The sequence below is a fragment of the Cygnus olor genome, chromosome 7 (assembly GCF_009769625.2).
Source record: "Cygnus olor isolate bCygOlo1 chromosome 7, bCygOlo1.pri.v2, whole genome shotgun sequence".
Lineage (NCBI taxonomy): Eukaryota > Metazoa > Chordata > Aves > Anseriformes > Anatidae > Cygnus > Cygnus olor.
The window spans coordinates 30273964-30288662 of NC_049175.1; the positions used below are offsets into that span (position 1 = coordinate 30273964).

Sequence of the window (14699 nt, forward strand, 5' to 3'; positions counted from 1 at the left end):
GGTGCTCCTAAACCAATTGCTATCGAGCCATGTTCAGGAAACAAAGCAGCTGTCCTCACGGTATTTTTATGTCTGCCAAGAGGATCATCAGGAGTCCCACCCCCGGGTCAGTCAGGTAAGGCTCGTGATGGTGAGCATTATTTCTGTCCTCATGCAATGAACTCTTGGACAACTGAGCAGATGCAAAATAATGGCACAGTCTATGAATGCAAGGGGCTACGCAGTCAAGGTGTTTAATGCAGGTCAATGTTTAATGAGGAATTTTCATCTGGAATTTGATGTGGTATAGCACATAAAAAGCCCAATGATCGAACAAGGCTGATGTGCAATGACATACTTCAGCACTTCCTGAAATAATATGTTTGTGTACCAATTTTTCGCAGGACAAAACACTTTCATGTGCAGCCACTTCTACAATTTCAGTTCAGCTGCTGTAAATGGTGCTATAAAGGGAATACCAATGCTTATTCTTGCTTCAAGTTAGCGTTTAATGCACTAACTTCTAGTTAAGTTCCTTTGCACCAAGAGAAATTATTCCCAATGCTGTGCTGACCAGGATTCAATTAAAATATTAACATTTCCCAGAATGCCTGTTGGATGAAACCTGGGATTTTTGATTGAATATACCTGCTTCATTAGGAAGGTGTTCACATTGGAAATGATCCCAGCTCATTTTAAAGCAGCATTTGCATTACCTGGAAATACATCTCATGGTAACCTACCTTATCTCATCTATTCCAGATTGTTGTAAAGAACCATTACAGCCATTCTTATAAAATACCTCCTAAACAACAGATACATAAATTCATTTTTTTTTAAATCCTTTAAATACTGCCTATAATGATATAATACAAAATGGTCATGATAAGAAAATTTAGACAATGATCTGGCACTGCACAGATGAGCAGTTTACTATTTCAGAGTTCACTGGAGTGTTTGCCAAAATGAACACCTTTGTAATGAACAATAAGATGCATGATATGGGCCCAAAATACTCATAAGCTAGAAAATATGCTTTAGGACTAACTTTTATTATTAAGAGCCAAAAAGTTAGTTATCGTTCTAACCTTCAAAAATCTATTAAAGAGATAAATAGTATTGAGTAATGATGATGAGGGCAGACTTGGGTGACTTTTGTTGGAAGTAAGCTCAGCTGAGTGTTCTCTCTTCTCCTTTGGGCCAGATGACTATCCGTTATTTGTTTGTTTGTTAATTGTTGTTTGTTTGTGTTTCCCTGAGTCCTGAGATGAGGATTTTGTTCTTAAAATGTCATTTATGGCTTGGAATATCGTTTCTGGAAGTGCTATGAAAATGAAAGTGTTACTGATACTTTGACAAATGCGTTTCCTGGTAGAAGTATATAAATGTAAGTGCTCTGAAGGCAGCAATGAAGGAGGAAGGATGTTTAAAATATTCCCTGTTCATGTTTTAAGGAAATGAAAAAGAAACAAAGGTGTTTATAATCTTACAACAAGGAAAAACATTATGAAAGGAAATTAAAAGTTATTGTTGAACTGGAGCTTAATATGCCTTTTTCTGTTGTTTTCAAACTGACCTATGATGTGCTCTTCTGTAGCAAAATGTGCTTAACTAGTTATATCATAATCAGTTTCTATTTACTATTTACAGGTTTTTTTTTAAGTAATTGCTGTTCTTTGCTGCACATGAGACATGGAGGGAGTAGGCTTTTCAAACGTTAGTTGGGTTCAGCAATGCAACAGATGTGTCATTTTCAAAGTTTCTCAACACGTGAAAGAATATACCTCTTCTTAAAGTGCATTATGTCCTCTATTTCATTACTTGGTCTTCTATCAGCTTTGCAGCATATATTTTCAATCCTATTCCTCCATTGCTTATTATGGTCTTTGTCAGACATTTAATATTTAGAAACACCTAATGTTTTCTAATCCCTTGTGCAACTTCTGCTTCGTTCAGGGTCAAAAGCAAATAGGAATGTTTGAGGTATGCAACCATGCTGATTCAACAATTAGGTTATATTGCTATAATCATTTTTCTTAAGTGTAATGAATTTTGGTACTCATGGACTGTTTTCACTGTATGTAACCATGCATAGTCTAGGCAGAAGCTATTATGCAAGTTTGTTGGCATACCTGTAGCTCTACTAATTCACTTCATTCCTGTCCTGCAGCACTACCTGCTGCTTCTTTCCTGGGCTTCCTGGGAGCAGATGCTGTGAACTGTGCCAAGTTATTTGAAATGATGTGGAAGTTTTGTGCAGCAGACATATGTTTGCTATGCAGTTTGTTTCCCTTATGACCTAAGCTAGGTTAAAACAATGATACTTAGGTGGGTGGAAGTAGCATGTTCAGTAATTATGTCTTTCCAAGTAATTTTAGATGCTTCTATTACTTGCATATAATAATTTTCAAGCTTATTGGGATCATTCTAGGATAAAACTGACAGTGTGTCAAACATATTTATTTGAATGATATGTCAATGATACTGATTCTCAGTTCACAGTGTGAGACTGTTTCATTTCTTACATGCGTGTGTCTGAAATATAAAGAGAGAATGCCTGTATTGTTCTGCGTTACATTTTCTTCAAAATCAGGAATGTTAATGTTTTCCACAAATAACTAGGCCACACTCTTCTGAAGTTATTAAAGTTGTACCCATACATTTTTAACTTCCTAGTTTGCTCGAAAGTGAATTTTGTTTGTTTCCAAGGTTTACGTTAACAAATGTTTTTCTGAAAAATGTCTCACTGAATGTTTAAAAAAAAAAAAATCCAATATAAAGGTTACTGTTTCTTCAGCATATGTTCTGTACTTCACCTTTATCAGCAGCTGGAAGAAAACTTGAAACTACAGATGGTGGGCTTTGGCCAAAGGCTATGCAAGGCAAAAACTTCTCTAGGAGAGACCATATGTCCCAGTGGAGATCTGAGTGTTCTCTACGTCCTGCACAAAATGCTCAGAACTTTACAGAAGAAGACTTCTGTATTGTTTAGTTCTAAGTGCTAATGCTGTGAGGATACAAATCAGTACTAGGTTGACGCAATTAAAATATTTAAGATTAATATGTGGTTCAAGATAGGTCTTATAGAGATTGGTCATATAGACTCAGGTGAAATACTGATTAAAAAATGAATTTACTGCAAAAAAGAAACAGTATTCATTCTAAGTCACATTTTTCAAGGATGGAACAAATTGTACAGTTAAACATCCTGAAAATCTGGAAAGTCAATAAATGTTTCCATTGTATGACATTAGGTGTGGTACAGAAGGCCTTATATATTTTGGTAGGTGTATGTTTTGGAGAGGATATTAGTAATTTAATTATATTTATACAGAGTAAGAAGTGGTTTCAAATGAAATTTTGCTTGGATTAAAGCAGAAATTAGAATAAAATTATAAATTAGAACAATCAATGAAAAATATTAAGGAATGTTAACAGTGATAAAACTAAATATCTCAGTCATGGCTAGACAAACAGAACATAGTTTTCTCATTCTTCAGTTGTCTCATTGGTGGCATTGCACCTGAGCAATCAGATATGATCAAAATTCAGAGGTTCATGAAAATATGGATTCTTTATACGATCCATGTGTATAGTAATATGCATGCATCTGTGTGTGTGTATAGCAGAAAAATCAACCACTTGTGGGAAGATTACAATATACAATGCACATGTCCTGCAGGTTCTATGATAGACTGGAAGCTAAAGATCATCTGTTCTTGCTGTACTGTCTGACCCCATGCTTTAAATAGCTTAAACATTTCTTAATATCAAGAGAGATCTAATAATGACAGCAGCTGCAACCAGATCTCTAGAAAGAACTAAATTATACATCTCAAAGAGTATTGAACAAAAGCTAGACAAAAATATAGGAGGAACAAGAAGATAATATATAAATTACTTAATGTGAAAATTACTTAATAGAAAAATGTGCTGATGGATTAGCAGCAGTGGCAAGACCAAGAATAACTCCTTGAAGGTCTTAATACAACTCTAGTGATACATTGGGCAATAGAGAAAGAATAGCCTGGTAGTGTGATAAATTCTGCTAAAAGAACTGTGGTCATGTCATCATTATTATTAAAGACAGCTAAATCCCACACTTTGAGGTATCAAGGTGTTGTAGAAAAAGTTTATAAAACTCCATGATAAATGTTTTCATCATTCTTGAAGGACAATAAATATTCTAAAGCACAAGGAGAAAAAAGAAAACTAGAACACGTCAAAATAATACAGAAGCAAAGGATGCAGTTTGTGAATTATTTACGTGTTGATACATTACTTTCACACAGCAAAATGTCCCTAGCAGGTAGAAGTGGTAGAGCACCCAGTAAAGGTATTTTTCCATTAAAACAGTGAGTTGAATGGTCTCTGAAGGTGTATGTGTATGTATGTTTCTCTCTTTCTATTAAACCACAGAGGACATCTAACTTTTGTATGACTAAATGAGATAAATCTAACGTAATACATGAAAAATAAAACCTGCAAATTTAAATCAAGAACTAAGTAAATTATAGTCATTAATAGAGCAATTTCAGAGGAAAGATTTTTTTCACTGCTTGTACAGTGTGCATCATAGAAGACTGCATACAATATTCTATCGTTACAAATATAAATGATGATAGCAAGTTTTCCTGTTCAATAGGCCTCTCCAATAGTGCTATCTGAAAGTTACTCTCTGATATCTGTGAATCAAAACAGAACTTCATATAATTCTGTCCACACTAACTGGCATTCACTCCTACTTAATCAGCAAGCTACAGTAGGATCACAGAATCAATAAAATTACCATGCCATCTGCCTTCCCTGTACTCACCATCTTAATGAATAACGACTCATTAAGTGTTCTACAAGACAATTAGCTCTGGATGGGGGTTTCAGTAACAAGGCTTTCTTAATACTGTTTCTAATTTTCTCTGATTAAAATATAAAATTTAATATATAAGAGGCACATTATTTAAAATATGAAATAAATATTATATTTAATGACATTGCTCAATTTTTCTGAACCTTTGAAACAAAACTATAGGCTAGTGTTTTCTAAATGCTAAGGAGAAGAATACCCATTCCCATATGTGGAACGTGTATGTATATGTACCTATCTCAGTGTGCAGTAAAATGGCAGTTGTAGACAAGGGTGAGCAAGTCCCATGAATTTCTACTTGCTAAAACACATACCCTGCTAAATCCCTTTTTATTTACAAAATAACCCAATTTAAAGTCACATGGGTTACAAGGAGGAATAAAAAATTTCCTGTAGAAAAATGTTAAAGGCATTGATGGATGGAAATATACTGTAAATAAGACAATGCAGAAGAAGATGAATACAACAGAATGTCTTATGTATCGATATGTTGAATCTATTATGGCTTTTTCTCATGTTGAAGGCTATCTAAAGAATATTTAAGGAAAAAATACAAGAACAAATAATGAAAAAGTTAATATATAAGTGGAATTGTACAGTGTAATGTATGGAGTAAATATTAAGGGTTTGTATGTGCATGTTGAGGGTCTAGATTTTTTTTATATACTCAGAGGGAAAAGACAAGGAATACAGAAAAGGTGTATGAATCTGATTCTGCATTATGAAGTATATCTGTGGGCCTACTGAAAACCTCCTGCCTCACCGCAGCAATAAGGCTGAAGAGAGGAGGGTGAATGTCAGAGCTTCATTTGCTTGCTTTAATCCTTTGTCTTCTGAGACATGCATGTTCTGATACAGTATTTCTCCTCTTTGCAGACATTTTCTTATACTCTGAAAAAGTTAAATTTTATTTTAAAAAAATAATAAATAAAAGTCTTGAGGCTTGCTATTGTTTAGAGCAGAAGACCAGATCATTAATCTTTGTCCTTTGTGTGGATTCTGTTCAGACTAGAAAATAACACTTAAGAGTTCAACAGATGTATGTATGCTGTGGTGTCAGGTAGCTAGTAGACAGTGCAAGTAGTGTTGGCAAGGTGTCTCTTTTAGAACAGTGCTTATGCTGGTTATATATTTCATGCTATATAAAACATGGCATTAACTTCTGGTGGTTTTACCCTGATGGACAGCTGAACTCTACCACGACCGCTTTCACTCCCCCTCTTCAGAGAGAAAGAAGGGGAGGAAGAAAGTATGATGGGAAAGAAAAAGGCTCATGGGTTGAGATATAATAATTTAATTAAAGGGAAAGGTCACACAGAAGCAAAGAGGGAAAAAACAATTATTCTCTACTTCCCATCAATGAGTGGTGTTTGGCCACGTCTTGGAAAGCAGCGCCTCAATACACATAGCGGTTGTTTGGGAGGACAGATGTCTTCATAATGAGAGACCTCTTTCTCCTTTCCCTTTCCCAGCTTTTTGTTTGTTTGTTTTTGTTTGTTTTCCCTATGTGTGGCATCATATGATATGGAATATCTCTTGGTCACTTTAGGTCGGCTGCACTGGTGATGTCCCCTCCCCACTTCTTGTCCACCCCCAGCCTATTGGCTTGGGGTGGGGGAACAGATGGAGAGAGTCTTGGTGCTGTGCCAGCACTGCTTAGCAGTAGACAAAACATTGGTGTGATACCAATGCTGCTCTAGCTACAACTGCAGAGCACAGCACTGGAGGGGCTGCTGCAGGGAAAGCTAACTCCAGCCCAGCCAGACCCAGCACGTAACTACTGAGAGCAGTGTACTGGGTGGGGAAGGAGAAGGAGAGGGTGTGCTCTCATCATGAGAACATCCATCCTCCCAAAAAACTGCTACATGTATTGAGGCGCTGCTTACTGGGACATGGCTGACCATCACTCATTGATGGGAAATAGAGAGTAATTTATTTTCTCTCCCTTTGTGCTTCCATGCAGCCTTTGCTTGTTTGTTTCCCCTCTTCCTTTTCCCTTTAATTAAATTATCCTTATCTCAACTCATGAGTTGATTTTTTTTTCTTTCCAGCATATTTTCTTCTTCCCCTCTTTTTCTAAGGAGGGGGAGTGAGAGAGCGGTTGTGGTGGAGTTCAGCTGTGCAGCAAGGTAAAACCACCACAAATACTGCACACAGCATTTTGAAGGCAGATATGGACTAGTAACTACAGACAAAAGAGAAGTCTTCAACCGGGCTATGGGAAGAAGAGTTTAACCTAGAAAAGGAATGCAGAGCTTATATAAAAAGTTTTTTTCTCTTTTCTTCACCACTCCTGGGAAGAAAAAAACAAAAGTAGAAACCTGTCTCCAGAAAATATTATACGTCTGCATTGTAGGAATGATGCCTCCAAGGAGTGAATCAGTGTCAGTTTACATAGCTCAGCTTGTAGAGGTGCATGCATTTGAATGTCTTGATATGGAACAGGATTTTGTTAAAAAATTACCTTTACTGTCTAGACTGGAGATTGAGTTTAATTTCTCTCTCTCTCTCTCTCTCTAATGTAAGGCATGACTAAAACATTTAGTACAGAAATAAATTTTGGAAATTGCATTGAAGAAGTCTCTCTCTTAGCTAACAATATGCTGCCAGTGAAATGCTCAAAAACCAGAAAGAGTTAAAATGCGTGAGAAAATCAAAATAGTCTTTGTAAGAGATTAACGACTACAACTAAAACTCTAATTGACATACTAAGCAGTAACTTCAATTTATAGACAAATCAGTTTGTCAAATGGTATGATCTCAAAATTAGTAAATTCTAGAGTTATTTTTGTTAACTGGAGATCCTTGGCAAAACAGCTCTTTAAGACTTAGTGGAGACTGAAATCATCTATTCTGAAGACCATTTTACTGATGGAGTTGCTTTCTTTTAAATAGTAAGGCCTCTTTTGGCATTACTTTTCTGCTTAATTCTGTTCTTCTGCACTGCATCAAATGAGGGAGCAGACTGTGTTTATAGTATTGACACTGTGAAAAGAACACAGTGGTAAGTGGCAGATGGTGCTGATGATTACTTAAAAAATATTTATGGCAATAGCAAAAACAAAATAGATAATAAGTCCCAGTGGCCAACCACCCAGCTTCCCACCCCAGCCCCAAAGCAATTCCCACCCAAACCCAAAGCAATTATTTTTGCAACCTGCAGGGTAAAGTCTTCACCTAAAAAGCATTGAGGTTCTTAGCATAGTAAGCTTTGTAAGTGATGAAGAATGAGGTAGGTATTGATTTTGTCTGGTCTTATTGTTAATAATTTTAGGTGGACCTGTTATAAATTACTTTTTACATCATTCTAGCCATAGGACCTTGATTCCTTTTTATTTCTGTAAAATTTACTTGAAAAAAATGTTGTAAACAATTTAAAATGAAGAACATGCTGCATAATGTTAGCAATGTGTCTTCCACAAATCTTGGCAAATGTTACTTATTGATTGGCCAATAAAAGCTGCATACTATACAGCTATGAAATGGGGGGGAGAAGCAGGAGCGGGGAGAACAAACAGAGGAGGTTGAGATGATTGTTTTACAACTTTATCACTGGATTCCCTGGCCTAGAAGAACTCAATAAAATGAGACATATTAATAAAAACTGTTAAATACCATGAACACTTTGACAACTAGCTATTCATTGTTCAAACTAAAATGGTCACTGTTCCTCCAGAGTATTAGAAATACATTTTTTTTCTGCTCTTGGGGTTTTTTGCACTTATAATGTCTGATAAAGTTCTGAACACTGAAATATAAGCCCAGTCATGTACATCTCCTCAATTGTTCATGGTGATGGATGAGCCATTTTCAGGTTGCATCCAGATGGCAATTTGCCAGGTTCCCTTCCTCGCTCATTATGAAGACTACAGAGACAACAGTGGATGCTCATGGTCCTAAACTTGTAGCTGTCAAAGAATCATCATCCTTCAAGCATACCTGCCAGCTGACCATCAGCTAAAACACTCAGGACATTGAATATCTATAGCGCTAAAAGTCAGAAAGTACCCAGTAATACAGACCTTGCCTGTTGCCGGGTCTGTGTCACATAATCTCTTCTATCGGTTCTGCAAGGTTATTGTTTTCTCTTCTCACCACTCATATTGGAAGACCAGTCTATTGATCACAACAGTAGTGTTACAGTACTTCTAATTTCCAACTTAAATGTATCCGGAGGTGATGATGGAAGAGATCCTTTATCTCAAATTCCTGTTTTCAACCTGACATCTATCACCCACAGTATTTTAACACAGACATCATATATCTTTTCCACCTTCATTTTGCCTGGCTAAGGCAAATAAGTTCTACTTTAAACTTGTTATTCAATCATCTGAACACCTTTGTAGCACTGTCCCAGTTTCAGCTTTAGTTCTTTTTTTTTTTTTTAAACTTTGCATGGCCAGGTTGTACTCAGAGGGCCACGTGAAGTCCCATCTGGCCTTGCCCAATGGCACTTACATTTCCTTGCTGTATCCCATTTAACATTTACTTTTTTTTTTAACAACTGTACCCTTTTCCAACTTGGTCATTCTGTAGCCAACTTCTTACATCCCTGCCCTTCTTCTCTTCTTCAAACAACGAGCTTCTAGTGTATAAGTTTCTGCTTGTTCCAAAATACAAGTTTGAATTTAGCACAGTTGAATATGAATGCATTTATATTGCTTGAATTCTTGTGGTCATGCATCTCTCTCTGTTTTATATTCTATTCCTTCTCTGTATTGATGATAACATATCAATGTTTGTCATGATTGAATTTCAGCAGCATGCTCCTACTTCTTTGCCAAGATTTTTAATGGAAATATTAAACAAGACTGGTCAGAAGATTGATTCTTGTTGCCATGCTATACCTTCACCAGCCTCCTTCTTTGTAACCACTCTATTTTCTCTCCTTCATGCACTTGTCTGCTCTCCATAATCCCTGTACTATCTATCATTTTTGTGTCCATTGATAATATCCCACAGCATAAAATACCTTTCAAAAATCTAGATAGAATAATCTTCTGCATGTTGTTATCTAGAAAATCAGTTAACATACTGTAGAAAGCTATCAGATTGTTCTGGCACAATCTTTGATGAAATGTTGTTGCATTTTGACCCCTCCCTTTTTCATTTACCTGACTTTAATTATTCTTTTCTGCCAGTATCATGTAGCTGAATCTGATGAGTAACAAACTGAATATTTTTTTCCTTTTAGAATCTAGACGATTTTTAGTATGAAATAAATACCATTTACTTTTCTCAATTTAAATACCCTGCGTTTGTCATGACAGATTACTAAAAATCCCTGTTACCAGCCTTTATCTTCTTCCATTCTTACAGAACTAATGTTCTGATTACTCTAATGTCAGTGCATAAAGCTTGTGTTGTTTCAATTTCCATACCCTCATTCCATTATCCCTCTTATTGTATCTCCTTTGATAAACATTATCTTACTCCTTGAAAACCATCAAATAATGCACTCAGTTCTGGGACAATATCTAGAAAAAACTTGATCTCCATCTCATTCTTGCTACGTAGTGATTCTTCCTTTTATTTTCCTCTCTCTCTTTTGTTTTATTTACGCAGTGAAAACCTTTAGGTATTTATTTTAATGAACCATTTGTAAGGTCTAACTCAGCTTGATTTTTGGCAATTCTTATTTCACTTTTACATTTCTTTACCTCTAAAACACAGTCTCCTTTTGTCTAGTCTCCTCCTAGTTTGATCCTTTTTATCTGTTTTCATAAGGTTTCTGCATTCAGAAACTGTGCCTAGCCTCATTCCGTTAGAAGTTCATTGGCTTCTATGTAGCATATTGATAATGTATTCATTGGAAGTCATGGAAGAGTCAAGGGTTTTTCCTGATGAATGTATTGCAGTTCAACCGGAACTATCTGCTTTTCTCTTGATGTAAAAAGGGACAGATTTCTAGCAGTGCTTTTTCCCATGGAGAGTCTGGGTGAGATTTATGGAAATAGCCCATTCCCTTGTACTCCCTACATTGTCATATGGCAGGGGAAGCCTTAGGATTCTACAATGGGCTCCATGTGGAAAGGTGGGGAACTGCTGTTTCTTAATATTTTGGCCCTTCTTTTTCTTGCTGCTTGAATTGCATTACCATGATCACTTCTTCTAAACAAACTGGTAGTTTACAGAGCTTGGTCCTATTTTCTTTTTTTAGGCTGTGAAATCCTATATTGGATGTGATCCTGTATTATTGGATGTGATGTTTTTTCTTCTGGGTGCATGGTATCTCTTTTAAAACCTATTTGTAAAATGAGCAGTGTGCCTTATGACTAGGTGAATGCTATACATAGTGTTAGCATAGGCTCAGTGGTGTCTAATGAGTCTGATCCCAAGTCCAAAAGGGAGAGAAATGGAAAACAGCTTAATCATTCATACTCATTAAAAACAGAAATGCTAATCTGCCTTTAGACACTGAATAGTCAGACAGATTGATTATTTTTATGATGTCTGGCCATCAAAGTACAAAGTGCAAAGTTCTTGCACATTTTATTTAGATAAAAGGTAAACATTTTAGCATATTTTTCCAGTGAGATTCGTGCATGTTCACTGATGAGGAAGGCCATGGGATTAGCAGGATTTACATAGAGTGAAATTGGTAGGATGTAAAAAATAAAAGTAATTCATACACAGGAAGAAGTTAGATGTTCAATTTGACTGTCCTCTAGGCAGACTCTTAGGTACTCTGCAAGACTAAGCTTTACACTGCTGAAAAAAGATTGTAGGTTGTATGGTATTTGTCATTCTTAATAGAAATCCTAAAAACAAACAAACAAACACAAAACTTTAGCTAGTATGATTTATTTCACACAAACAAATGTTTATGATTCTGTGATTTAGTAATCAGATGATGCTATTCAGCAGTGTTTTTTCTAACACTAGTGTTAGAACACTCTTGATATAAAGACCCACTGCTTCTGACATAGGAAATATGCAGTAATAGGACCTGTCTTGTCTGCATTTAGCACTATGAATGTGCAGCTTCACCTTAACCGAGGATCTTATTTGGCCATGGTCCTGCCAAAAAAACACAAGCAGTTGATTTTAATTTTGTACTGTTAAACTTTGAGGATCCAACAGATGTCTAGTTGAGTTGCAAAATTAGGTAATGCGAAGAAATCCCTGTTTAAGTGACAGATTAGATGATAAGTGTCCTTCTTACTGGAAATTGGTGGCCTGCTTTTATGTTATGTTATGTTCAGTCAACATATAGTAGGTGAAGCAGATGGCTTACAGTTAAATTAGAACCATAAACCTTTCAAGGCTAAAGTTATATATGATTTAAATCTTTCAGCAGGGGTCCCATCACCTATTTCTCCTTCCTCTAACTTTGAATTCCTTGAAAAGAAGCACCTTTTTTTTATCAACAGAAGACAAATCTGTTCAAATCCACCACTAGAAATAGTTACATTGAGACCTGTCCTGATTCTTAGTCCATACCATCATGGAAAGTTTCATTCATCACTGGGACAATGCAATTGCTTATAATCTATCTTCCCACATTTATTTTATCACTCTCTTAGGCTAAGATGCTTCTACTGTCTATTTCTGGTATAAAGCCATCCAAAATTATATAAAGACCAATCAGATTTATCATTCTGTGGCATTTGATGTCATCCATCTGTTTATTTATGAAACCATTAAAGACTTATTGAGTTACTAGACTACAGAGAAAATAAATTGAGTTATCATCTATAGTTAAATTCAGTCCTTGCGTCGGCTGTCTTTTCAGCCTGTATGGTGTTTTCTGAAATTACACTGGCTTGCAGACCCAGACTTCAGGAATACATTTACTTCTCAGCCTTTTTATGCCATTTCAAGTGAATTTCTAATGCATGAGCAATTTGTGGTTCAGGAAAATGTTGACAGAAGGATGTCAGGGCTTTCTGCTGTTAGCAGTTTAAAAGCATGATAGGGACAGTTCTCGCTTAAAAGTAGCTCTTAAAAGTTTGGAGCTGCTCAATTTCCAGAATCATTTGATTCCTTCAATCAATATTGTGCAACTATTGTAGGAAGCTAGGTTTAAAGCCTATGGACACAAATAAATTAATATAACTATCATTAAGTAAAACACTTTTAAGATGAAGGATGGAAGAACTACACTCTGTACTCTATATATTCAATTTCTATATTGTAAGTACAAAGGAAAAGGCATAGGGTTTAAAGCTCAAAACTTGCTGTTAAGAAAATTGAATGGCAAACTTGAGAAAATACATCTTAACAGGATACTTTCTGTCTTATACTAAGAGTGAGTTTGTACGGCATCCTTTCTGATTGTGAATTAACAGTTCCTTGACTATGAAATCACTAGAAATGTCCTTCTGAAAGAGCTTGTTTGGATCTAGCAAAGATGTTAACTCAAACCACCACAGAGAGCTGAAGGTTGGTGTTAAGGAGCTCACAGTAGCTATGGAAGAGAAGTTGCCTGTTAGGACATCTTCCTTTACTGTGACATCTCAACTTCTCTTATTTGTGTACCCTGGATAGTTCTGCTTCATAATTCTTGAACTGAAGGCTAAACGGAATATAGTTCAGAGATGTCTGTGTGTCAGCTCACATCCTGCTGAACATAGTACATCCAGGCCAGTATTGTCTGTACGAGACTGGAGCTGACCTCTGCATCTCTCTACATTATCCTTTTACTATCTAGTTATAGCACTGTGCCTAGATATACAGGTATTTAAGCAGTGCATTCAAATGACTAGGTCTTTGCAGAACATGAAGCAATGCCAACAATGTAAACACCACAAAATGCTGATTTTTGGAATAAGTCTGAGCCTAGCAGTGCTCTCAGAACTCATATATTCTGGTGCACCACACCTGACAGCAGAGCTGCTCAAATATTTCTGTGGAGTGCACCACTATATATCCTGTAGCTCCTGCACTAAATGGGCTTCTCTGATATCAGGGCTATTCCTGCCTGCAGTTACCCTGGTTAAAATATATATATATATATATATATAAAATGTGTTGTATGGTGATTTTTCAGATCTTCCTTACAAAATGGAGCAAAAACAAAGGTCTTTGGTAACACCAAAAGGGATATGTTTAGGAATACAGAATTAGTAGGTACGTACAATGAAAAAAAAAGACAATATTTAATAAATTGATTTTCTAAAAAAATAAAAAATCCAAGGATCAGTTAAACATATGAAAAATAAAAATAAGGAAAAATAATAATGAATTTAGTGTTTATGTAAATATTATTGTGCTTGACACATAAATCACACACCAAAATGCATGTATTGTTCATACTGGAGAAGATGATCTAGGAAGTGACTGAAAGACAATTAATGTAGAAAAATTACACGTGAAATAATTTATCCAAAAGGGAGACACTTTTCAACTAGCACCTGTATATGAACCACTTTTTAAAGAATCCCTTCTTATAAACTTAATCTTTCTGAAATTTAGATCTCAAAAATGCTAATATTATGTGAAATTTACAAATTGCTAAACGTGAAGCATGAATCTGAACAGTAGCAGAAAAAGACCAGTCTTGTCACTTTAAGTCTATCATTTCAATAAAGTTGTCTTAAGCACTCAAAACATGTTAGGGTGTAAATGAAAGATTGCAAAGGAAATTACAATGGCAAACTATATTTAGGGTTGAGAGTGACTCAATGTGACACAATTATGGAGAGTTTAGGATGACAGTGTATCTACCCTTTTCACCCATTCTGTGCTTAATTTCTGCTATTTTTATATATATTTATTGTAATTTAGGATTCAGTGATATGTGGTCTTGAGTATCTTCTCTTGCATCTGACTGTAAGTGGGAGTTAAAATATCTGTTACCTCGATAAAGGGAAAATCCAGTAGAGAGTGTGCTTGATTCTGAATTGGAAAAATT

The 14699-nt window shown here is 35.8% G+C and overlaps 1 protein-coding gene across 5 annotated transcripts in view; it reads left to right on the plus strand.

Annotated features, from left to right (window-relative positions):
- Window positions 1-14699, plus strand: part of ATRNL1 (attractin like 1) — a 494732-nt gene that overhangs the window by 437894 nt on the left and 42139 nt on the right. For 3 of the 5 annotated variants that reach the window (XM_040563151.1, XM_040563154.1, XM_040563158.1), the window contains 2 exons: window positions 1-115; window positions 2150-2292. In XM_040563151.1, the coding sequence (XP_040419085.1) occupies window positions 1-115; window positions 2150-2277 (243 nt within the window). In that variant the 3' untranslated portion in view covers window positions 2278-2292. Of the gene's footprint in view, window positions 116-2149; window positions 2293-14699 lie in introns of those variants that run through there. The other 2 variants (XM_040563153.1, XM_040563155.1) reach the window with 1 other exon arrangement.